We start from the raw sequence: 22,712 nt of genomic DNA on the forward strand, positions 1-22,712 counted from the left end.
TACAGTGGCGATGCTAGTTTCTGCCCAGATGATGGCATTGTGCAAAGTGATTTGATCGTGTGTAGAGAATTATCTGACGATTTGTATGGATTACGCATAATATGGCCTTGGCGTTGTGGAGTCCCTGAAAATACAAGGCATAACTTCATGTAGAAATTTACGGGCAGGTCTTGGTTTCATCTCATGTGGGGGACCAAGTTGAGGTCCCAGAATTGTCCTGGAATGGCACTGTTAACGAGTGGTGGTCTCAGGATGAAGCAGCAGCTTTCGGCTTTGAGTGCCCTTTAGCTGACCTTCCCTGGGACGCTTCTGACAACCAAGCGATTCTTGAAAGCACTCGGAACAAGTCAATCTTCGTGGTAATATTGTTTAAGGAGAATAAGGCTCTTTCTATCTCTTCTATCATACCTATTGAAGAGGGTGATCTCTTAGCATATTTAGTCCTATATATAGCATCTGCGATCTAAGAGACAACCTTTGGCTGTACTACTCGAACATCACTACTACTCTGAATCTGATGCGAGTATCCAGACCAGGTAGTAGTGCCAATATACAGATCCACTGGGAATATCGTAAAGAGCTGGATAGAATGAAGCTATTAGTATCATAAAGAGCTGCTATTCGAGCAATTAAAAGAAGTAAGCTCTAAGAGATCGTCCATGCTACTAGTCAGGAGAAATGAGGCATTGTGGCGCAGTGACTTGTCTCAAAATGCCCCTACATATTACCAGACTACTTTGCTTCGGTTCCACATGATGAGATTGAAACGTGGGACAAATCAAATGAACATAAAATGGTAACGAATGGTATCTGATAAAGGGGGGTGGATTCAAACGAGAGAACGCTGGAAGCTGTATCATCAAGATAGCTCAATTAAAAATCTGATTGCTAGCTAGGTAATATAGCGAGGTCGGGCTTTGAAGAATCCTCTCAAGGAGCTGCCACCGTACGGACAACCGTAATATGCCAGAACCTCAAACTGTTTTTGGCAGTCGCGCTTTTACACTACATCACCGGCTAGTGTTACAAACGGGATGCCGAAAAATTGTGGATATGGAAGGCTTCTAGACTTCGAGCATTCTTCGGAATCTTCTTCTCCACCCCAGATTTGACCTAAAGTTTTGCAATGAATTTCTGGTCTGGAGAACTCTATCTTGGTACTTCTACGTACATCTTCGAAGTCCGTTTCCTGTAACGGAAAAGCGTGTCCGCTTGCGGTACGTGTCGCACGACGCCCGAGGGAGGAATAAATAGCCTTGCATTGTCTTTCAGTCTGTTCTCCCCCATTAACAGTCCCTCCTTCAACTACAGTACTCACTGCATTTGTTTCTCCTCTTAAGGTCGTTTCCTTTGTTCCTTCTCTTTCTTTGCAAACAATATGCGCCAGTACCCTGGAGTCGCCGCAGCCGGCCTTGCTCTGGCAGCAACCGTCCATGCGGCGAGTTCTTCCCTTGCCTCTCTTTGCACCGTCGCCAACGTCCGGTCTGCCTTGCCCGTCAATGGCACATTGCTAGGGATCGACCTGCTCCCATCGTCCGTTATGGCCAAAACAGCCAACAGTACCTCCGGCGAGTACTGCGATGTTTCCGTCTCTTATGTTCACACCGGAACCTCAGACGAGGTCGCTCTCAACTACGGCTTTCCAAGTCCTGATGCTTTCAAGGCTCGCTTCTACGTTGCCGGAGGCTTCGGATATACTCTCAACACAGGTATCACGGGGGGACTTGAGTACGGAGCCGTTTCCGGGGCCACCGATGCCGGCTACGGCGCTCTGACTGGTACTACCATCGACGAGGTCAACCTTCTTGGTAACGGGACCATCAACTGGGATTCCATTTTCATGTTCGCCTACCAGGCTCTGGGGGAAATGACTACTATCGGAAAGCCTCTTACCCGTGGGTTCTACGGCCTGGATGATGACTCCAAGTTGTATACCTACTATGAAGGGTGCTCTGACGGTGGCCGCCAGGGTATGAGTCAGGTTCAGCGATATGGTGATGAATATGATGGTGTAGTTGTTGGAGCGCCTGCATTCCGCTATGGTCAGCAGCAGGTCAACCACCTCTTCTCCAGTGTCGTGGAACAAACCCTTGACTACATCCCCCCAACGTGCGAGTTGGCTAAAATCGCTAACGCCACAATCAGCGCCTGCGATCACCTTGATGGCAGAAAGGACGGTGTTCTTTCTCGCTCTGACCTGTGCATGCTAGAGTTTGACATGACCTCTATCATTGGAGAGTCTTACCACTGCGATGCTTCCACCAGCTCGTCACTCGGCTTTAATTCGGCAAGCGCAATGACGGTAGCACGGTAATAACTACCCCTGAACAGTCCGGAAAGGTCACAGCGGAAGGCGTTGCCGTGGCGCAGGCCGTCTATGACGGCTTGTTTAACAGCCAGGGGGAGCGCGCGTATATATCTTACCGTATCGGATCCTCATTCACAGACGGTGAAGCTACCTACAACAACGCAACGAGAACCTGGGGTGTCACTGTCACGTCGACTGGCGGGGAATTCGTCGCCCGCTTTATCGAACTTCTTGATATTGACAACCTTGAGACCATCGACGGCGTCACGTACGACACTCTAGTCTCCTGGATGGACAAGGCTATGGTCCGCTATATGGATACCTTGCAAACCACCATCCCGGATCTCACTACCTTCCAGTCCTCCGGCGGCAAGATGATCCATTACCATGGTGAATCTGATCAGAGTATTCCCACCGCCTCCTCTGTCCACTACTGGCAAAGCGTGAAGAACATCATGTACCCAAACTTGAGCGACGCCAAGGCCATGGAGAGGATGAAGGAATGGTACCAGCTGTATCTTGTTCCCGGTGCCGCTCACTGCGCTTCCAACTCCATTCAGCCCAATGGTCCATACCCGTATGACAACATGAACACCATCATCCAGTGGGTTGAGAACGGTGTCCAACCAACCGGCCTCAATGCTACTGTCACTCAGGGCAAATACAGCGGGGAAGTTCAAACGCTGTGCCAGTTCCCATACCGGCCAATGTGGAAGAACGGTGCCTGGAAGTGTGAGACCGATGCCAAGGGTGCTGAGACTTTCTACTATACCTTCCCAGCCTTCAAGGTTCCCGTCTTTTAAACGCAGAGGGGCCCATCCTTTGATCATAGGGGTGTAGGTTATAGGGAGTGCAGAGCGCTTGTACCTTGACCTTTGTGACTATTCCAAACAGCTATATATTATACTCCTCTTTTTTGCTGTTTAGGACTTTGATTATAGAGATTATAGAGAATCATAACGGCGTCGCAGGATTATTCCGCACACCACCTTTCTTTTTCTTCTTCCTTTTTTTGATAATCCACCTCACCAAATTCCTCAGCCTTGCGAAGCTACAAAGTAAATCTCCTCTAGATCACGGGCACTGCCAGAAAAACAGGCCATGTGGTAGGTTCCTTGCACTAGCTGAATTTTCACATGGCGAAAAGATATACTAGAGTTTGCTATGCGATAAGATGAACATTTGGCTCGGCTATACACTATTCAGTCCACATATTCCAGATCTAAACTTCATGTATATTAGATTGACTAGTCGGGCTTCATGTAACAAGGTATAAATCTGCCCTTCAAATTCGTGCATTCAACATTGTGAAGACTACGGACGTTAGAGCCAGGTACCCTCACCAAAGCCTAGATGGCAAATACGGCCGCCCACGCGCGGAAGAGGAACACGTAGCAGGGAGATTATATTAAGAAATTTGAGTAACTCTGTACAACAATGAACCTTAGGGCACCAGACGGCCCCCATGGCCTAGACTTCAAATTTCGCCCTCTCCGCACTGGAAAAAAAGGGGCGGGAGCGCTGTGGCAAACAATCAGTAGGTAGCAAGTTGCACTACTGAACCTTTGGAACACTCCTCTCCTTCAAGATTCAAATTCCGGAGTCCGACCTGAAATTTAGGTGTCATTTAAGACGGCGAGCCAATCAGAAGACTTGAATTGATCTATCTGGTACTCTATGTACGGAATTCAAAGCATGAAGACATTCAAAGAGAATCGTAAACAAACACGCAGATGGACGCTCGCGGAGCGAGGCTAACCAAGGTGGGTAAGCGGTCGGCAAATCGGCAGAATCTCGCGGTTTCAAGTACCCGGGTACTTGAAATGCACGTGACATCATTAGTTAGCCAAGATCTCGCGATAACTACTCACTCAACCAGTTCGACGTCGTCGAGCCCGCGGTCCCCTGCGGGTCGTCACGCTCGCGATCAGAGGGATCATGACCTGCAGGTAGTCGTGATATTACGAATGTAGCAGTGAGCTGACTAAGCAGGCAAGCGGGAGATAACTAGCAGAGCCTACGGGCACCCCTGAATGGTCAAGCATCTTGGTTTCCACAAAAATTCCAGATCACGTGGGTTTTTATCCTTCTGTTTAAATAGGCCTTCGTAGGGGTATAGTAACTTTTTCGCACGCTGCTCTACAAAAAGGCCACAATTTCCATGCCAAAGGCCACGCATAACCGTGTCCTTTTCGCTATCCCCCAGAGTTACTCCGTAGCCCTCTCTCATCTTCTAACGGGTACGGCATGCTGTCAAAGCGCTTAGACCTGTGCAGGAGCCCGACAGACCGGTCTGCAAATTAATGACAAATATACCGTACCAAAGTCTATTGCAGCGTTCCCGAAACCGCAATTAAACATCGTGACCTACGCTAAAGCCACCCAGCACCATCCTCGCCTGGAAAATCCAGCATGTTGCTTCGCCACTGAGGTCAGGTTATTTGTGATTGTGAAGTGAGTCATGAGTTCAATTGATGGTTAAATCTACAGCATGACCCGCAAAGCCTAGACGCCTAGACCGGGTAAGCCACAGGCTACAGGGGAGCCCGGACTCTGGCTCCCGACGGCCAGGCGCACTCCTATTCGGAGCTTCACTTCACTACCCGAGCAGCTTTGTGAACATCTAATTCCTAGCAGTATGCTCTGTCAGTCCCGAGCAGATACTCGCCATCAAAGATCGAATTGATCGGTTCATGCTATGAGTAGCCGGTGACAGCTGCTTTACATGGTATTTAATTCGACGCATGCACGTGCCCTGCAAACCCTCCCGACAAGCGGGAAGGATCGGAGAAGGATCGATAGGATTCAGCCAGTGAATGATGGATTATCCGCACAAGTCTGATACGTTCATTTCCTGAATTAAGTTTTGAGTAGGGTGCGGACTATGAGCTGCGGAGCAATCCCTGCCTAGCATGACCCTGATGTCTTTTGGCTCCCTAGAGGCGTGGAGACTGCACCTATACCGTTACGTATACAGAGGAGTATAGGCTTACCATGGACTCACCCCGCATTGCTTGATATTGTGAGCTCAGTAGTGAGCTGAAGAAAGGGTTCGTCGCACAGGAACCCTTCCCCTCCTCTCGACTACGAAACCGGCGACCTTAAGAAATTGACTGACCAGAGCGGAGATCTCTCCGGTCTCCACCCGCCTGCAGGAAGAGAATGTGTCAGTGATCGCATTGGACTTTAAGAGTAAGCCACCAAGTGAACCAGTAATAATGCCGCCGATACAACCAGAGGCAAAAGCACCATAGAGACAGGAAGAGGATAAGGAAAGACATCAGTCCAAATCGCGATCACCGTGCTTCCCAGTCCGAACACCCATTCACCCACAGCTTCCCCCCTCGAATCCCATGCCTGCCTCCGCTAACCAACCGCGAGCTCTAACTATGAATTATCCAAGCTGCTGTCCACCATACCACAACACCTACGTACGACCTTCTTTTCCTTCGTGCCTTCAAACCCACCGAGCGACCCAAACAAGTCGGCGGCCAAACAAGAACCGGTCTGTGCTGCATTCTGCACGAACAGCGGGCACAGATCGCCGATCGACACAGCGCGCCGATCACCACGATCCAATCATGATTCGATTAGCCGGCCTCACTCTTCAGTCTCTACTCTCTCGACCGAGTAATTCCGGTACCACGCCGGTGGGAAGTAAGGGAAAAGAAAGCATTGTGCTGCAGGATGAGTTCAGCTTACAGAATTGTTCTGGTGGGAGTAGCATAGCGGAGTAGGTGAGTAGGTGAGATTCGCACGACGTGAGATATATCTAGGGTAGGTGAGCCCCCTCGCGTTGCATCCTGGTAATCTTCTTTCTGTCTAAGATTTGAACCGTGTCACACTCACAACGGGGTGGACGGTGTTTTCTCTTCGAGTCTGATATATTTTATACGATTCGAGTCGAAATCGACCTTTCTTTACAGCTTCACTATCTCTTCTTCCTATCCACATCCCTTACAATCTATTCGTTCCTACGTTGTAGTATCCTCGTACCCAGTCGCCATGCTCCAAGTCCTCGCCCGACGAGCCCTAACTGCAGCAGCGGTAGTGGCGGCGACTACATCCCTCGCGCCGGCAGCAGCCGCACTCGACCACAGCTCTGGCTCAGCATCAGCCCCCGTATTCTCCGTCACCCAGTCAGACTGGGACGCCTTCAACGCGAGCGTGTCGGGCCGATTACACGATGGGATACCCATGCTTTCGCCTTGCTTTGCGGATTTTAATGGCGTTGAGCAGGTTAGTGACTCACCATACTAATATATGATCCTGATTTCTATTTGAAGTAATAATTGCGTAAGTAACTAACGAGTCACTTTCGATTTTAACTCATCTAGAACCCTGACACTGAAGCCTGCTCAACCATCCAATCAAACCGCCAAAACCACACCTTCATCTCAACCCACTTCAGCGGATACCAAGAATCAAATTGGGCCGGGTGCGCCTCGACAGGCGAAAACTGCGCTCTTGGAAAAGACATCCCGGATCTCAAAACGCCGCTTGTGCGATCTTGCAAGCAGGGGAGTGTACCGAGGCGGTATGTTGATGCGCGAGACGTCGAGGATGTGAAGAGGACATTGGCGTTCGCGAGAGAAAGGGGTTTGAGGCTTGTTGTTAAGAATACGGGGCATGATTATCGCGGGAGGAGTTCGGCACCTGATGCTTTTGCGCTTTGGTGGGTTGTTCTCTCTTCAAGTGGATGTTCTTGTACTGTCATTTTCGCTAACTTGGACAGGACGCATAACATCCAATCGCCCATCGAACTCACAAAGCAGTTCGTCCCAGATGAATGTACAGAAGACGTCGGCGACGTAATCACCTTTGGCGCAGGCCAACAATTCGGCGGGGTATACGAATTCGCAAATGCGCACGGGTACCGCGTTGTAGGCGGGACATCGCCCAGCGTCGGTATAGCCGGCGGCTGGACAGCAGGCGGCGGACACAGCATGCTTTCAAACGAACTCGGTCTGGGCGTCGACAATGTCCAGCAGATAAGAGCTGTTCTTCCGAATGGAGAGTACATTACCGCGAACAGGTGCCAGAACCAGGATATCTTCTTTGCGCTCCGCGGTGGAGGCGGTGGGACTTTTGGGGTTGTGATGGAGATGAGTTACTCTGTTCACCCGAAGAGGCCGATGCAGTTTGCGAGGGTTTCGATTGGGGGTGTTGATGAGGGTGTGATCGAGGAGTTTTTGTCTATTGTTGTTGGTAATGCGGAGCGGTGGGCTTCTGAGGGGTGGGGAGGGTATATTATTCCTGCTGCGGTTGGGGGGGTGTCGACTTTTTCTATGGGCACGACGATGCTGGATCTTGACGAGGCGAAGGCCTCTATAAAGCCGTTGTTTGATCTGGCCAATAGATCGGTGGATTCGGGGACGTTGGGAAATGCAACCGTTATGACTGCTGATTATCATAACATCCTGCAAGCCGTCATCACGCGTGAAGAGACCTTGATCTTCCCCGGCTCGGCCTTTGCTTTCTCATCTCGTCTCATTCCTAGAGAGTCTTTCGACGCCGACAACCAGCAGCAGCTCTCGTCCACTTTGCACGATATCCTGACTACCGCGCAAAAGCAAAAGACCGATGCATCCTCCAACCTACTCATCTACGCCGTTGCTCCCAGTTTATACTCCCGAACGATGCCAGAAAGCGATCTTCCTGGCGGCGCGGGCGCATCCTCAATCACACCAGCCTGGCGCAACGGACTCTGGCACGTTATTTTCACACAGCAATTCGAAGGCACTACTACCGATCCAAGCGCGGTTCAGAACATCTGGCAGACGACGCACGAGATCATGAATCCTCTGCGGGATATCACACCCACTGGCGGCGCGTACCAGAACGAAGCCGATCCGTTCGAGCCGAATCCGACCGACTCTTTCTGGGGAATAGAGAACTATGAGAAGCTGCTTCGGATCAAGAAAGAAGTCGACCCGACAAATCTGCTCACTGTTCATGGAGGAATCGGATGGGATGAGACGGATGAGAGATATAAGTGTTATCCTAACATTGAGGTCTGACTACTCATTTTCGTCCAGTTGAGCGTAATGGAGCTGTGGCTGACTTAAAATATAGATCACGTCTAGTGACGCTGCATCGACAGCACCCGAGGCAACAAAGGACGAACTTTGATAAGGTGGTAATGATGATTAATGTTGATCAGGCTGCTGGAGTACTTATTTGAGGCGATCATTGTGGTTTCTCGGCAATGTTGACAAGTGTTTCCACCTCTTGTTCTGTCCACCGGTGAAACAGTTTTTTCGGGTCAGATAGCTCTCCAGTACCAGACTGCACATGTAGAACTGGAACATCGAATTCGTAGACGTCTTTCCATTGCTTGTTTCCAGGACCCATGATGTCCACCTCGGAGTAATCGAATGGCCGCCGCTTATGCAGTTGGGTCACGGTGTTTTTGGCGGTGTCGCAGAGCCCGCAGCCAGCACGGGTGAACAGTGTAACCCGGGCGGACTGAAGGAGACGTGATGTAGGGAACATTCTTTAGAGAAATTCGTTGTTGACTAGAGTGACGGTGAGATGGTTCGTGGAAGACGCGAGCGGATGGAAGTGGTTCATCTTCGAATGGAACCTTCGAGCTTCCCCAGACTAAACCGCATTGGGCTCCGACGACCACAGCTCCTTCGACAAGCATTCCTCCCCCACCTTCTCCTCTCCTCCCAGTCTCCCTCAAAAAGCATCGATTTTCCCTCTACGTGGTATCCCATTGATCACCGCAACAATGGCTACCAAGTGCGTCCACAAAGGCTGCGGAAAGGTCTTCACCGACCCCGACGAGCCCTGCGTCTACCACCCGGGCCCGCCAGTCTTCCACGAAGGCCAAAAAGGTAAGTGACCAGAACATTCGCCTGTGCTGATTTGGTGTTCGGGGAGATTCATCCGCAAGTACCCTCTGAGTTAGTGCCAGTGAGTGGCCTTCCCGCAACCGTGGCTAACGCTTCTCGTTCGTCGATCCAGGCTGGAACTGCTGCAAGCCCCGCGTGCTTACGTTCGAGGAGTTTATGGACATTCCGCCCTGCACGACGGGGAAGCACTCGACTGTCGACGATACACCCGCCCCGGCGAAGAAGAGTGAACCCGCCGCTGAGGTCCAGCCTCCTATTGTTGCACCCGCTCCTGCTCGCCCTCCTGTTGCTGCGGCTGCGCCTCAGTCTGCTCACTCGCCTGCTATCCCGCCTCCGTCGCCTGCGCCGTCGCCTGCGCCTGAGGAGCCTGAGTCGGATGATCCTGAGATTGCGATCCCTGATAATGCTACGTGTCGTCGGAAGGGCTGCGGCGCTACTTACAATAAAGATGTCTCGCGGGAGGAGGAGAAGTGTGTTCACCATCCCGGCGTGCCTGTTTTCCACGAAGGCAGCAAGGGTTGGTCATGCTGTAAGAGGCGGGTGCTGGAGTTTGACGCATTTTTGAAGATTGAAGGGTGCACGGAGAAGAAGAAGCATCTCTTTGTTGGAAAGGGCAAGGCTGCGGGCGAAGAGAAGGTCGAGACAGTCAGGTACGTTGTCGCTGTCGCCAACTTTAATCTTATAACGGACTAACATTCCCAGGAACGACTTTTACCAAACAGCAACATCCGTCAACGTCTCGCTATACCTTAAGAAGATCGACAAGGAAAACGCCAAGGTCGAATTCACAGCGACCGGCATCACGCTCGACCTCCCGACTACGGATAACAAGCGGTACAAGGATAGCTTCGACTTTTTCGCGCCCATCGATCCTGAGCAGTCCAAGTCCCGCGTGCTAGGCACGAAGTTGGAGTTGACGCTGGTCAAAAGCGATGGGACGAGCTGGCCGGTGCTGCGAAAGGACGACCGGTGGACTGGCGAGCGGATCCAGATTGGCAGTGCAGGAAGGGCTTAGAACTCGACTTCGACATCGAGGTAGATATGATTCACGTACAGTAATGCATGAATGATTTGCAGTTGTTTGTAATGGTCGGTCCGTATTAGCTGGACGGTGTAGACCTCGGCATGCCGACGATGTAGTGAACGGGCAACCGCAAGAATCGTCCACATTTTGGAGAACAGCATGAAGAAAATGCGCATTAAGTCCATACAGAAGCATGCGCAAATTCGTGACCGGTTCGCAACACAGCTTTGTGGCTGAGTTCTACAAAATCACTACATTACGGCGGGGGTGCGTGCACCCGCCCAAGAGAAGAAAAATCTTCACTGCCAATACCCGACCAACCAACCAACCAACCACCACCACCACATAAAGAGAGGTAGTAAAAAAGTGTCGCGTCCCCTCCACAGCCAAAGCCCATGGATGCTCAAAAGAGAGCACCTAGCCCAGCCATAGATTGTAAGGGAAAAAGAAGGACGCGTCCGCACGATCACTCTCCAGAGCCGGGAACGGAAGGAAACCCACGAGAGAAATAGTAACAAATCCCATAGAATAACCCTCAGCGAGCCGCCGTAGCGGAGCTCCGGTTTTTTAACGAATTTACATGATAAGTAAACCGCTACTGATGATGGAGAAGAAAGAAAAAGAGAGGGAAGGACGGACAAGCAGAAGGTGGTTTTATACCGCGGCGGTCGGAGGGCGCTAGGTTGGATTGGGCTAGTCGCAGAATAATTTTTTCCAGAGTTTTTTGGTCAGGGCTGGCGAGGGGGTTTGAGCTGTCATGTGATTTGACTTGCTGGGTTGTGGGCGGTATCAACCGGCAGAACTGGAAGGGGATCACATGTAAATAAACTCAATGTGGTTAGCGTGCGATGGGCCCTCCTTACAGAGTTGACAGTCCAAGTCCCGTCCGTCCATCTGCCTGCTGACTGTCATCATCCATCCATGCAATCACACGAGCAGTGTCCGTCCTGAACTCCTGATCGATAAGCGATAATGTCATAAGGCTGTCCAGCAAACTAAGTTCTCACTGCCGAGCCTTCACTGCGGCAAAACACCCCTTGTCTGGTCAGTGGCGGCACCAGGGACCAAACAAAGAGGGGCGTTGCGCTCTCCAATCACGGAGCAGGCACGAGACCACTCACCGTTAAGGCCAGAGCCTTGACGACATCGTCTCCTCTCTCCCCCTTTCAGTCCATCTCCTGCTTTTATTTCTTCCTCAGGCCTCTACCTGTCTAACCCCCACGCGGAGAACTTCCTACACTCTACACTACTACACTGCTACTGTTTACACCACCACTGTCCACACGAGTGCAATTGCCGGTCGATTTGTGCTCGCCAGAATTTTGGTTGCCTATTTGCCTCGTACTGAGCGGTACACTATCTTGTGAGTAAAGTCTCCTTTATCTGGCTTGCTAATGCTAATGTTTGTTTCCTTAGAATAATCTCCTCCTACCTCCAAAATGGGCTCGATCAACGGATCGCACGTCCCTGCCCCTGCTCCTCGGTTCATCCCACAGACATACAACCATGCGGACTCACATGCGTCGGCTCTACGGCTCATCCTGACGTTAAACCCACACTGGGAGGGTCCCGAGAACAACGTCGAGTTTGTACGGTTCACGGACGGAATCACCAATACTGTGCGTCACCCGCATGATTTTCGAAAAGCGAACTAATTTTCCCAGCTCTTCAAAGCTATAAACCGCAAACCTGGCCTATCAGAAGAAGAGATAGACCAGGAAGCAGTACTGATGAGAGCGTACGGTAATCATACAGAGATCCTCATAGACCGCGAAAGTATGCGAAACGGACCCCTCCTGCCTTGCCCAATGCGACATATGCTAAGTAGAATGGTCCATCTACAGGAGAAACGAACTCGCATGCCCTTCTCGCCAGCTATGGCTTAGCCCCTTCCCTCCTGGCTCGCTTTAAGAATGGTCTCCTCTACCGGTTCATTCGCGGCCGCCCGGCCACCCATGAGGATTTGGTTACTGAGAGTGTATGGCGGGGTGTCGCTCGCCGACTCGGACAGTGGCATTCTGTTCTGCCCATCAGCGCCGCCAGTACTGTCACATCGGGGAAAGAGACATCGCTCTTAGACTCTGTAGAAGTATCCGCGGATGGACGGCCAGTCAAGGCGGATGACCTGAACCTCATCCAGCCGAGACGTCCAGGCCCGAATCTCTGGACTGTGCTGCAGAAGTGGATCCTTGCGCTGCCTGCAAGCACGGATGCACAGCGTGAGCGGCGGAGAAGTCTTCAGGCAGAGCTCGAGCGAGTAGTCCGAGAGTTCGATCACGGAGACGGTCTCGGAGACGATGGGGTACGACACCTGTCTAAAGATATAGGACCAAGCTAACAACTCTAGTTGGTATTTGCCCACTGCGACCTCCTATCAGCAAACGTGATCATCCGTCCCGCAGAAGAACGTCCTGGCGATGGCACAGAAACAGTCAACTTTATTGACTACGAGTATGCCACTCCTTCGCCTGCCGCCTTTGACATTGCCAACCATTTTGCCGAATGGGGCGGTTTCGACTGCGATTACAACATGATGCCGACCCAGGGTGTCCGCCGGCAGTTCCTTACCGAGTACGTACGCAGCTACGCACAGCACCAGGGAATATCCGAGTCATCGCAGCCGGAGATTGTCGACCGGTTGTGCGACGAGGTGGATCGGTTCAGAGGGTTGCCCGGGCTGTACTGGTAGGTCTCTTCAATCTAAACATAGCTGAGAATGTACTAACGAGAGCAGGGGAATCTGGGCACTCATCCAAGCACAAATCTCACAAATCGACTTTGACTATGCGTCGTACGCGGAGACAAGGCTGGGCGAGTACTATGCTTGGCGGGCTGCGACGGAGGGAACACAAGGCAAGGAGAGACCTCTGCGGGAGCGGCGGTGGACGGAAGCTTGAACAACTCCCTGTGCACCTTCGTGTCTTTCTCTTCAACATGCAGTGACAAAAATTCCTTGTACAACGGACGGTCCTTTCAACAGCGCTTGCATCACTATTACCATATCTTAACTTATTAGTACGCTAGACAGCATTCTTTCAATAAAACATCACTATAACAAAAGTATATACAAGTTTGATCAGATCTACAATATGTAAAATCACAATCACAATCTATGCTGAACAGGAACAGGAACAGGCACAGCCTGAACCTCCTCCAGTCTCCTCTTCTCACTGCCACCACCATTCCCATTCTCAGCACCCCGCGGAACAGGCATCTCAACATCAACCCCCAAAGCCCTAACCAGTCTCCCCCACCCCCTAACCCCCCGTTCCGCATGCTCATCGACCGTCTCATACCGGACATCATTACAAGATCTCGAAAAAAGCTCCAAACTCACCCACCCGGTATACCCGATCTCGATAAACGTCCTCGCGATCTCAAGAACAGGCAAGTATCCGCCCCTCTCCTCTTCACACGGAAAGAGTCTCGCGTTGCGGGACCAGTTCATTCGCGTTGGTTGGCCAGCCACGTAAAAGGGGTGTTTTGAGTCCAAGGGGGAGGAAAGTCGTTCGCCGTCGACGAGCTGGATGTAGAAGATCTTGCTTATATCTAGTTCTCCACTAGCAACGACATCCCGTAGTTTCTGCATGGACTTGCTGACGGCTTCTTCAGCGTTAGGTGTTTTCCCGGACTCAGCGGCAGGATCCGCATAGATGCGTCCGGCAATATTAAAGCTGTCCAAGCAAAGCCCGAAATTCGGTCTGTTCACGCGCTTCACGATCTCAAATGAGGCTTCCCATGTGTCGATGTGGTTCGACCAGCAGAGGGCTTCATAGACGAAGCGGAACCCACGCGCAGCACCAATATCCGCTATGCGCTGCAAGTCCGAGACTATAACACCCATGTCACCTGTTGTTTGGGGCTTCTTTGTCTCAGGATGATATGGTAGAAAATTCGCTGGGATCTGGATCAAATCCGTCTTGAGAATCTCACAAAGCTCAAACCAAACTTCTAACTTCTCAGAAAGTAACCTCTCCGTCTGCTCTCTATCAATCAACCCTTCATAAAACCCGAACGGTTGCAGGCACAGAATCGTAAGTCCTAGACTTTGCGCTAGGGTCGATGTATATTCCGCCGCGGCGTGGAGTGGTTTTTCTTGTTTGTTGAAAGGGGGGAGGGAAGAGAAATGCATGAGGTCGTCTATGAACAGTTCGATACCGAGATACCCGTGGGAAGAGGCGGAGCGGAGTTTGTGGTCTAGACTGTGCAGGCCAGGTTTTGAGAGGGACATTGTTGGGATTGCGAGGGGGAGCGTTAGGGGGGACATTTTGGTGGTTGTTTAACTTTGGCTTTGGTGGGTGTTGAGTCCGGGATGAGGATGGTATGTATGGTTTCCTGGAGTAAAATGAGACGGCAGGTATGTCGTCAAGATAAAGTAATAGTAGTTCGTCCTTCGCTTTGCTTTTGCTGATAGGTAATATATGATGTAGCAGCGCAGGAAGAGAAAAAGAAAGGAAGAGGAAAAGGAAGCCGACAGGATTCTTGCTAATATGGAAAATGTGACGAAGATCAGATTCAGATGCGTCAGATTTCAGTCTCAACTCTTGACGGATGGGACAACTGCAGATAACGCTTAGGATCGGAATCGTATTGCTAATATAACATCCATTAAGCCTGGGGTGTTGATATCAACGTCTCACCCAGTATACTATGGCCGGGTAAACGCTCTTACAAGCCTGCGGGAGAGCGTTTTCCCCTTGCCCTACCCCAGCCGGACATCATTACACATCCCTTGCGCTCGGCTGCCGGTCGCACACGTATGGGGCTCGGGTAATGCATTGCATGCAGATGATCTCCGTGGAGTGAATAAGATTAAGATTACGCTAGAGATTTTCTAGAATATTGTCGTGGGGATACAAACGCTGTAGTCTATAGATCGTGCTGCAGGTATGGGCTGGTACAGGCAGCGCGGCTACCGGCGGCCTGCCTGCAGGATCCAGCTTCCCAATCTCCACACCGAGTCATCGATCGCTCCCCTCATCCATCGCATTCGCAGTTCTTTTCTTATCTTCCCCTCTTCTCTGATTTCACTCCTTCAACCGTACCTTATTCTTTGATAGTAGGCGTCAACATGGACTGTCCAATCCCCCAATCCGAGCTCGACGAAATCTACACATTCGCCATCGACCTCGCGCGCAAAGCAGGGAATCTCCTCCTTGAGCGGCTGAACGAGCGGAACTCCGAACAAGTCTACACTGAGAAGGAGAATGCTGTTGATCTTGTCACGCAGACGGATGAAGGTGAGCCACTTGCCTACCTACCCACCCAAAGTATCTGGTCGCATTAGTGGAGGACAGAACTAATAGGTGGAACCCGCAGACGTCGAAACACTCATAAAAAAAGCCATACAAAACAAATACCCAGCACATAACTTCATCGGCGAAGAAACCTACGCGAAGGGGTCATCGCGCGAGTACCTTATTGATGAGAAGCCGACGTGGTGTGTTGATCCGCTTGACGGTATGCGCCCCCCCTCAACCAACCCACGCACCACCCTATCGCCTAATTAACGAGTAAAATGTAGGAACAGTAAACTTCACCCACGCCTTCCCCATGTTCTGCGTCTCCCTCTCCCTAATAGTCTCTCACCGCCCCGTAATCGGCGTGATATACGCCCCCATGCTCTCGCAACTCTTCTCCTCATGCCTAAACCGCGGCGCGTGGCTAAACGAATCAGTTCGACTGCCTTTAATCCGCAACCCCTCCATCCCACCTATGCCAGCCAATGCGCCGGGAAAGTGTATACTTGCTTGTGAGTGGGGGAAGGATCGACGCGATGTTCCGGGGGGTAATCTTGAGCGGAAAATTGAGAGCTTTAGCACGTTGGCTATGGAGAGGAATGCGAGGGGGGGATTAGGGGGAATGGTGCATGGGGTTAGGAGTTTGGGGAGCGCAACGCTGGATTTGGCGTATACGGCGCTGGGGAGTGTGGATGTTTGGTGGGAGGGGGGGTGTTGGGAGTGGTGAGTCCCTTTCTCTTTCCTTCCCTGCTTATTTCGTGGTTATTTGGTGTGGCTGACTTTGACTTGTTCTGGTATAGGGATGTCGCAGCAGGCATAGCAATCCTCCTTGAAGCCGGTGGACTAGTAACGACGGCGAATCCGCCAGAGGATATCGAGGGGCCGATTGAGGATGTCAGATTGGGGAGTCGGTTGTATTTGGCTATTAGGTACTTATCTGCTGAATTCTAAATGACTGTAGATACTGATCATGTGCTGCAGACCCGCTGGACCCTCCGCAACAGAAACAGGTCGCCAGACACAAGAACGAACGGTACGAGAAGTATGGAAGCGTGTAAAGCAGCTGGATTACTCTCGGCCAGGAGCATAGAGACGAGGACGATCATGATATGGCTTGACATGAATATAACATGAAGATTCGATAGATAAGAATGCATCTAGATTCTATATACAAGCAATGCACGCAGACAACGCAAGCAATGCAACATCCATCTATACCCCTCCTTCACCACAAAGCATTGCACTATAGCTATCCAGCTAAAGATTAGCCTTCCCCCTCTCCGCAACAGTAACCGCAACAAACTCCTTAACCTTCTCCACCAACCCCGGCACACCCACAACATCCGTCCCCGTCCAAAGCCTCGCCTGCTCCAGACCCTGCCAAATCAGCGCCTCCGACCCCAAGATAACCTTCCACGACGCATCAGCCGCCATCTGCGCGATCTCCGTCCACGGGTGAGGATGGTAGCACATCTCGAGTATGACCCCCTGCGCAGATTCATGCGTTTGAGCGTTAAGTAGGGCGCGGAGTGTTTCTCTAGCACGAGTCTCTTCTTCTGTGCTGGGTGGGTAGTTGGGGATTCCTGAGACGATTGCGACGGGGGCCGGGAGGGTACGTGCTGTTTCCGGGTCGGGGACGGGGATGAGGGGGGCGATACTGCTCCCCTTTTCACCAGCTGAGGGATTCCGGGCCTTGTCTTCGGAGAGTATGGCTTCGACCTCCGACGCATCACGGTTCACGATGTAGATCTTGCTGACGCCCAGCCATTTGCGCAGGACGTAGACCGCTGTGCGTGCCGTTCCACCCCCACCAACGATGAGAGCAGGCTTGCCTGCGAAATGCGCCGCTCCCCCAGGCGAATTCTGCACCAGCGCCTCGCGAATCCCGATACAGTCTGTGTTTGTGCCAACATACTCAGCCTCTTCTTTCCCATCACTCTTCCGTAGAAAGATCGTATTACAAGCACCAGCCTGTCTTGCGTCCTCGGTTAGATCGTCAAGATGCGGCATGATCGCGACCTTGTGCGGCATTGTCACGGAGGACCCGACGAATTTAGGGTTCGCCTTGATGGAGGATAAGAATGTGCTGATCTCGGGGGACTTGGTGTATGTGTATGTTGCGGCATTTCCACTGTTATTTGGGTTGCTTGTTGGCGTGGATAGGGGAATCTGCGTCCAGTTTAGGCCCAGCGCGTTGTAGACTGTTTGGTGGAGTGGTGGGGAGAGCGAGTTGCGCAGGGGGTGGCCGTAGAGGTAGGCGACACCGTCGCGGTCGGAGGGTGTAGTGATGGGCTCCATGGTGACAAAACAAACTGTATTCAAAACCAACAAGTGTTTATTCTGGAAGCTGGAAAGAGACCACAGGCGCGGGGGGATATTTAAGTGTGCAATCCTTTAGCCGGGATATCTTGGGCCTGTGGAGCACCGGATGAACGCTTTCGCCTGCGGGTCCGGAAGACTCTGCGCTCGCTTAACGAGTCCCCGTGGGGAGAGGGGAGGCGTTCGCTTGTTTAATGCGCTTTAGCTCGTGGTAAGTGGCTCTTAAAGATTTCCCCACAATATCGGACTCGAACCTGGTCAGCTGGAGGGAGGAAAATGGCTTCCCTTTGCCTTTATCCAGCCAAGCGATCGTGGTCTTAGTTCTCTCCCGGCTGGGCGTATATATACCCTACCCCGGTCTTCTCTGTCTTCTATCTTCTTCCGCCACCCATCTCCCCTCTATCTTTATTTTCCTACCTATCAGTGGACATTGTAGGCACCATGTCCATTTTATCCTTGGTCGAAGACCGCCCTACCCCCCGCGAGGTCTACAACTGGCGCGTATACCTCCTCGCAGCCGTCGCCTCCTTCACATCATGCATGATCGGCTACGACAGCGCCTTCATCGGCACGACCCTCTCATTGGACTCCTTCAAAGACGAATTCAACTGGGAGAATCTAAATTCGAACCTCGTCAGCGCGAATATCGTTTCCCTGTATCAAGCAGGCGCCTTCTTCGGGGCTCTCTTCGCCTATCCCGCCGGCCACTTCTGGGGCCGCCGATGGGGTCTTATGGCTTCTGCTTTGGTCTTTTTCCTAGGTGCTGGTATGATGCTCGGTGCTAATGGGGACCGTGGTTTGGGGTTGATTTACGGGGGTAGAGTGCTTGCGGGAATTGGAGTCGGTGCTGGGTCGAATCTCTGCCCGATTTATATTGCTGAGATGGCTCCGCCCGCGATCAGGGGGAGGCTTGTGGGTGTTTATGAACTTGGTTGGCAGATTGGGGGTGTTGTTGGGTTTTGGATTAACGTACCTCCTCTCCCCTTCCTTACCCTTCCTCATGACTCATTCCTTTTACTAATGGTAACAGTACGGCGTCGACGAAACCCTCGCACCAAGCCACAAGCAATGGCTCATCCCCTTCGCAGTCCAACTCATCCCCGCCGGCCTCCTAATCATAGGCGCTCTCTTCATCCGCGAGTCCCCCCGCTGGCTCTTCCTACGCGGGCACCGCGAGCAGGGCGTCGAAACCCTCTGCTGGATCCGCAACCTCGACGCCTCCCACATCTACATGATGGAAGAGATCAACATGATCGAACAAAGCCTGGAACAGCAGCGCGCCAAAATCGGCCTTGGCTTCTGGAAACCATTCAAGGCCGCCTGGACGAATAAGCGGATTCTCTATCGTCTTTTCCTCGGGTCCATGCTCTTCCTCTGGCAGAATGGGTCGGGTATTAATGCGATCAATTACTATTCTCCGACTGTGTTTAGATCGATTGGTGTTACGGGGGGGAATACTTCTCTTTTAACGACTGGTATCTTCGGCGTCGTTAAGGCCGTTATTACATTCGTTTGGCTTCTCTACTTGATTGACCATATGGGCCGGCGGAATCTGCTTCTTTTTGGTGCGGCTGGTGGATCAATCTGTCTTTGGTTTGTGGGCGCTTATATCAAGGTCGCGAAGCCTGAGGAGAACCCCGAGGGGACGGGGCTTGATAGTGGTGGTATCGCTGCTGTTTTCTTCTTTTATCTCTGGACGGCGTTTTATACGCCTTCTTGGAATGGAACGCCTTGGGTTATTAACTCTGTATGCGCTTCCCATCCTACCCTCCCCCCCCTTATTCATCTATCTCCTCTCAAATGGAATGCTAATATATTTATTTGTGCCGCAGGAAATGTTCGACCCCACAGTCCGGTCCCTCGCACAAGCCTGCGCCGCGGCCTCAAACTGGCTCTGGAACTTTCTCATATCCCGATTCACACCCCAAATGTTCTCCTCGATGGGATACGGCGTGTACTTCTTTTTCGCGTCGTTGATGATCTGCAGTATTGTATTCGTTTACTTCCTTATCCCTGAGACGAAGGGGATTCCGTTGGAGAGTATGGAGGCCCTCTTTGACAAGAAGCCTGTTTGGAAGGCACATGGGATGGTTATTAAAGAATTACGAGAGAGTGAGGAGCGCTTTCGGAGTGAGGTTGAGGAGCAGGGGGGGGATTTTGGGGGAGTTTTCGGGAAGGAGGGTGGACGGGCGGAGATGGTTGAGAAGGTTTAGGTTGGTTTTGTTTGGTTAGTGGGTTGAGGATGTTGGAAGTGAAAGGTGAAAGCGGGATGGGTGAGGGTTTTGGTGGATAAGGGGTACTATTATGCCTTGACTTATGTTTATAACTGCTTGTCTACTCTGAAGGGTAGTTCTACTCCTGCTTGGAGATGAATATATATGAATACGATGCCACGAGATCAAATTAAGGTTCTTACTGCGGCTTCCTGCATTGGAACCTACCTAAGTAGTGGACAGGGCTGATGAGTATCACTCCTAGATTGTTCTCTTTCTTTCATCCGTTCTTCTTTTCGTTTTCCCACTTCTCGGGATGTCTCAAATACCTATGGAATCAGCGAAACATGCATACGTGCCGGCACGGCAACATGCATGATATCCGTTTGACCTCTGTTGATCTCGCCGCCGGAATATCTTATATGACTTATCACTTAGTCTGTTTGTACGTGACACAAGCACGAATATATCTAAGATCTCTCGTTTGTTTACCCGCTGACTTATAGGGTTATCCATCTTCAATGACCTAATTGAATCCGTACCTATACTAGACGTCTCCTCTACCTCTATGCTAAAAGATATCTCAAGCCTCAATCGTGACAGCCCTCCCACTCTCCATACTCTCCCTCACAGCCCCCACAACCCGAAGCGCCCTCACCCCATCCTCAACAGAACAGTTCACCTCCTCTTTTCCTTCAATAACACGTACAAAATGTCCCCACTGCGTATCAAACGGTTTAACCTCCTTCCCATGAACAGGTAACTTCGTTGCAGATAGGGGTATATTCCACCCTGCCTCTTTGCCACATCCATGCTCGTCACCGGAAGTAGACGCGTACTTGAAAACAGTCAAATCCGGAAAACTCACGCTCCCACGCGTCCCAAAAATCCTATAGCAGTCTCGACTCCCATCACTTTCACCAAGAACACCTTTCACATTCGGGTTCTCGCCCGTCCCGACTTCAAATGTCCACGGGGACGGTGTAGTATCGTTTACGAGAAATGTCCCGACGATTCCGCTTGCGAAGCGGAGTGTGAGTGCGACGCCTTCTTCTGCTGTATGTTCGTTCTCGTTTCCCGATTGTTGTGAGCGTTGAGGGGATGATTCCTCTGCATATACACGGATAATAGACCCGAAAAGGAATTGAAGAAGATCAACATCATGAATGAGGTTAATCCCCAATACACCACCCTTCCCCCTTTGAGATCTCCATTCCCCAATGTCCTTAAAGTAAGAAATCGGCTTTAGAAGTGTCCAGAGTCCGCTGACGCCAAGGATACTCCCTAATTCACCACTTTTGAGAAGGGATTTCAGGGAGAGGCTGTATGGGTTGAATCTCCTATGGTGACCGACTAAAATCCTTGCGTCAGCATTCAAGGGATCACGAAGAGCAGAAAGGAGCGGTATTGTTGTGTCGATAGAATCAGAGATTGGTTTTTCGAGGAGGATGTTCTTTATTCCACGCTTCAACAGGTCAAGTGTTAGGGGGATGTGTGTGTGGTTTGGTGTGCAAATTACGGCTGCATCTGGCTTTCCACCTCCATTTCCACCCTGGCCCTCTGAAGTAGAGGCTGAGAGGAGGTCGTCGAGGGAAGAGTAAACGGGAACACCGAATTCTTTTCCTATGGCTTGAGCGGAGGGCGACGGGTCGATAAATGCGACTAGTTCAGTCGCTGGATGTGACTGCACGGATTGAGCGTGCCGGGGGCCGATGAGGCCTAAGCCCACGATGATGATTCTGAATTTGGGGGTTGTCATGTTTGTTCAAGTTGAGACGGGATGGATTGGTTGTATCGGTAGGGATAGTACAGAGTATGTATCGTGTAGATGGTAGGTAGTTTGGATGAGTATGGAGAGGGTAGGTAGTAGGAAGTAGATTGCGGGGTTGAACCCTGCTTCATAACGGGGACAATCTATGGCGATCTATGATGTTCTACGGGGTATGGGTATGGGGTAACCGTACAGGACCCGGAAGATCGTGGGATTGTTATTGTGGACAGCAGTGGGTTTCTCCTGGGGAATTGCGATGGGGTGCATGGTCATGGTGGAATGATGGGGTTGGAGCTGTGGATGCGGCAGAGCGTTCTCCCACGGCAACCCCTTAGCCGATTCTTCGCAATGTCGCAACAGGACTTTGCTGGAGCGAGTATATGAAGTCATGGAAGTAACTATTTGAATGGCATTAACTTTGAGTATTTCCTGAATATCCCGATCCAATAAATCCAACAAGACATCTATCATACAAGACAGCGAAAATGGCAAAATCCATCCTCCTAATCAACGGGCCAAACCTCAACCTCCTCGGCACCCGCGAACCACACATCTACGGCTCAACAACCCTCTCAGACGTCGAATCCAACGCAAAGACTCACGCCGCCTCATTCGGCGCAACACTGCAAACATTCCAATCGAACCACGAAGGCGCGATCGTCGACAGAATCCAGGCTGCGCGGGGAAACACAGATGCAATCATCATCAACCCGGGCGCATACACGCATACATCTGTTGCGATTCGCGATGCGTTGCTCGGTGTTGCGATCCCGTTTATCGAGCTGCATGTGAGTAATGTGCATGCCCGGGAGCCGTGGCGGCACCACAGTTACTTTAGTGACAAGGCGGCGGGGATTATTGTTGGCCTGGGGGTTTATGGGTATAAGGTTGCTGTTGAGCATGTGGCTGTTAATTTTAAGCCGTTGGAGAAGGCAGCGTTGTAATTAATTGATCAATGAAGTTATGAACTGTTTCAT

The 22,712-nt window shown here is 51.3% G+C and overlaps 11 protein-coding genes across 11 annotated transcripts; 7 read left to right on the forward strand and 4 right to left on the reverse strand.

The window, feature by feature from the left end:
* Positions 1–1,378: 1,378 nt before the first annotated feature.
* Positions 1,379–3,297, forward strand: BDV14DRAFT_212246 (Tannase/feruloyl esterase; the record flags this gene model as incomplete). Its single annotated transcript, XM_073776272.1, has 2 exons — positions 1,379–2,268; positions 2,307–3,297. 2 exons carry the CDS (start codon positions 1,379–1,381, stop codon positions 3,109–3,111), a joined length of 1,695 nt encoding a protein of 564 aa, XP_073622560.1. The 3' UTR covers positions 3,112–3,297.
* A 2,832-nt stretch (positions 3,298–6,129) lies between these two features.
* On the forward strand, positions 6,130–8,986 carry BDV14DRAFT_184338 (uncharacterized protein). Its single transcript, XM_073770493.1, has 3 exons — positions 6,130–6,547; positions 6,646–6,983; positions 7,044–8,986. Exons 1-3 carry the CDS (start codon positions 6,314–6,316, stop codon positions 8,326–8,328), a joined length of 1,857 nt encoding a protein of 618 aa, XP_073622561.1. The 5' UTR covers positions 6,130–6,313; the 3' UTR covers positions 8,329–8,986.
* On the reverse strand, positions 8,414–9,026 carry BDV14DRAFT_160626 (glutaredoxin family protein). Its single transcript, XM_073766752.1, has one exon. The coding sequence runs from the start codon at positions 8,801–8,803 to the stop codon at positions 8,498–8,500; it is 306 nt and encodes a 101-aa protein (XP_073622562.1). The 5' UTR covers positions 8,804–9,026; the 3' UTR covers positions 8,414–8,497.
* Positions 8,987–10,796, forward strand: BDV14DRAFT_184344 (cysteine and histidine-rich domain-containing protein). The gene is made up of 3 exons (XM_073770494.1): positions 8,987–9,150; positions 9,281–9,818; positions 9,871–10,796. Exons 1-3 carry the CDS (start codon positions 9,045–9,047, stop codon positions 10,181–10,183), a joined length of 957 nt encoding a protein of 318 aa, XP_073622563.1. The 5' UTR covers positions 8,987–9,044; the 3' UTR covers positions 10,184–10,796.
* Positions 10,797–11,104: 308 nt separating this feature from the next.
* BDV14DRAFT_184348 (putative ethanolamine kinase) lies at positions 11,105–13,253 on the forward strand. Its single transcript, XM_073770495.1, has 6 exons — positions 11,105–11,555; positions 11,609–11,811; positions 11,857–11,968; positions 12,037–12,494; positions 12,540–12,877; positions 12,927–13,253. Exons 2-6 carry the CDS (start codon positions 11,632–11,634, stop codon positions 13,087–13,089), a joined length of 1,251 nt encoding a protein of 416 aa, XP_073622564.1. The 5' UTR covers positions 11,105–11,555; positions 11,609–11,631; the 3' UTR covers positions 13,090–13,253.
* BDV14DRAFT_212252 (sugar phosphate isomerase/epimerase family protein) lies at positions 13,148–14,482 on the reverse strand. The gene has a single exon (XM_073776273.1). It carries the CDS (start codon positions 14,457–14,459, stop codon positions 13,296–13,298), a length of 1,164 nt encoding a protein of 387 aa, XP_073622565.1. The 5' UTR covers positions 14,460–14,482; the 3' UTR covers positions 13,148–13,295.
* Positions 14,483–15,215: 733 nt separating this feature from the next.
* Positions 15,216–16,546, forward strand: BDV14DRAFT_212256 (inositol monophosphatase family protein). The gene is made up of 5 exons (XM_073776274.1): positions 15,216–15,432; positions 15,512–15,652; positions 15,717–16,155; positions 16,233–16,361; positions 16,414–16,546. The coding sequence occupies exons 1-5, from the start codon at positions 15,264–15,266 to the stop codon at positions 16,520–16,522; spliced, it is 987 nt and encodes a 328-aa protein (XP_073622566.1). The 5' UTR covers positions 15,216–15,263; the 3' UTR covers positions 16,523–16,546.
* A 21-nt stretch (positions 16,547–16,567) lies between these two features.
* Positions 16,568–17,790, reverse strand: BDV14DRAFT_184352 (shikimate dehydrogenase family protein). Its single transcript, XM_073770496.1, has one exon. The coding sequence runs from the start codon at positions 17,728–17,730 to the stop codon at positions 16,690–16,692; it is 1,041 nt and encodes a 346-aa protein (XP_073622567.1). The 5' UTR covers positions 17,731–17,790; the 3' UTR covers positions 16,568–16,689.
* A 402-nt stretch (positions 17,791–18,192) lies between these two features.
* BDV14DRAFT_193635 (sugar porter family MFS transporter) lies at positions 18,193–19,964 on the forward strand (the record flags this gene model as incomplete). The annotated part of the gene is made up of 3 exons (XM_073771808.1): positions 18,193–18,720; positions 18,782–19,498; positions 19,584–19,964. 3 exons carry the CDS (start codon positions 18,193–18,195, stop codon positions 19,962–19,964), a joined length of 1,626 nt encoding a protein of 541 aa, XP_073622568.1.
* On the reverse strand, positions 19,932–21,795 carry BDV14DRAFT_212264 (Gfo/Idh/MocA family protein). Its single transcript, XM_073776275.1, has one exon. The coding sequence runs from the start codon at positions 21,721–21,723 to the stop codon at positions 20,548–20,550; it is 1,176 nt and encodes a 391-aa protein (XP_073622569.1). The 5' UTR covers positions 21,724–21,795; the 3' UTR covers positions 19,932–20,547.
* A 327-nt stretch (positions 21,796–22,122) lies between these two features.
* Positions 22,123–22,697, forward strand: BDV14DRAFT_160692 (type II 3-dehydroquinate dehydratase). Its single transcript, XM_073766753.1, has one exon. The coding sequence runs from the start codon at positions 22,221–22,223 to the stop codon at positions 22,677–22,679; it is 459 nt and encodes a 152-aa protein (XP_073622570.1). The 5' UTR covers positions 22,123–22,220; the 3' UTR covers positions 22,680–22,697.
* Positions 22,698–22,712: the final 15 nt, after the last annotated feature.

Source organism: Aspergillus stella-maris, assembly GCF_047715825.1.
Source record: "Aspergillus stella-maris strain CBS 113639 unplaced genomic scaffold BDV14scaffold_98, whole genome shotgun sequence".
In the NCBI taxonomy this organism is placed as follows: domain Eukaryota; kingdom Fungi; phylum Ascomycota; class Eurotiomycetes; order Eurotiales; family Aspergillaceae; genus Aspergillus; species Aspergillus stella-maris.

Bases quoted from the DNA above. Each gene is read 5' to 3' on its own strand.
- BDV14DRAFT_184338 (XM_073770493.1), top strand. From the start codon at position 6,314: ATGCTCCAAGTCCTCGCCCGACGAGCCCTAACTGCAGCAGCGGTAGTG. The intron at 6,548-6,645 runs GTTAGTGACTCA...TAACTCATCTAG, and splicing joins ATTTTAATGGCGTTGAGCAG to AACCCTGACACTGAAGCCTG. The intron at 6,984-7,043 runs GTGGGTTGTTCT...TAACTTGGACAG, and splicing joins CCTGATGCTTTTGCGCTTTG to GACGCATAACATCCAATCGC.
- BDV14DRAFT_160692 (XM_073766753.1), top strand. From the start codon at position 22,221: ATGGCAAAATCCATCCTCCTAATCAACGGGCCAAACCTCAACCTCCTC.
- BDV14DRAFT_184344 (XM_073770494.1), top strand. From the start codon at position 9,045: ATGGCTACCAAGTGCGTCCACAAAGGCTGCGGAAAGGTCTTCACCGAC. The intron at 9,151-9,280 runs GTAAGTGACCAG...TCGTCGATCCAG, and splicing joins CTTCCACGAAGGCCAAAAAG to GCTGGAACTGCTGCAAGCCC. The intron at 9,819-9,870 runs GTACGTTGTCGC...TAACATTCCCAG, and splicing joins GAGAAGGTCGAGACAGTCAG to GAACGACTTTTACCAAACAG.
- BDV14DRAFT_212264 (XM_073776275.1), bottom strand. From the start codon at position 21,723: ATGACAACCCCCAAATTCAGAATCATCATCGTGGGCTTAGGCCTCATC.
- BDV14DRAFT_212256 (XM_073776274.1), top strand. From the start codon at position 15,264: ATGGACTGTCCAATCCCCCAATCCGAGCTCGACGAAATCTACACATTC. The intron at 15,433-15,511 runs GTGAGCCACTTG...TGGAACCCGCAG, and splicing joins TGTCACGCAGACGGATGAAG to ACGTCGAAACACTCATAAAA. The intron at 16,362-16,413 runs GTACTTATCTGC...CATGTGCTGCAG, and splicing joins CGGTTGTATTTGGCTATTAG to ACCCGCTGGACCCTCCGCAA.
- BDV14DRAFT_184352 (XM_073770496.1), bottom strand. From the start codon at position 17,730: ATGGAGCCCATCACTACACCCTCCGACCGCGACGGTGTCGCCTACCTC.
- BDV14DRAFT_212252 (XM_073776273.1), bottom strand. From the start codon at position 14,459: ATGTCCCCCCTAACGCTCCCCCTCGCAATCCCAACAATGTCCCTCTCA.
- BDV14DRAFT_184348 (XM_073770495.1), top strand. From the start codon at position 11,632: ATGGGCTCGATCAACGGATCGCACGTCCCTGCCCCTGCTCCTCGGTTC. The intron at 11,969-12,036 runs GTATGCGAAACG...GTCCATCTACAG, and splicing joins GATCCTCATAGACCGCGAAA to GAGAAACGAACTCGCATGCC. The intron at 12,495-12,539 runs GTACGACACCTG...TAACAACTCTAG, and splicing joins ACGGTCTCGGAGACGATGGG to TTGGTATTTGCCCACTGCGA.
- BDV14DRAFT_160626 (XM_073766752.1), bottom strand. From the start codon at position 8,803: ATGTTCCCTACATCACGTCTCCTTCAGTCCGCCCGGGTTACACTGTTC.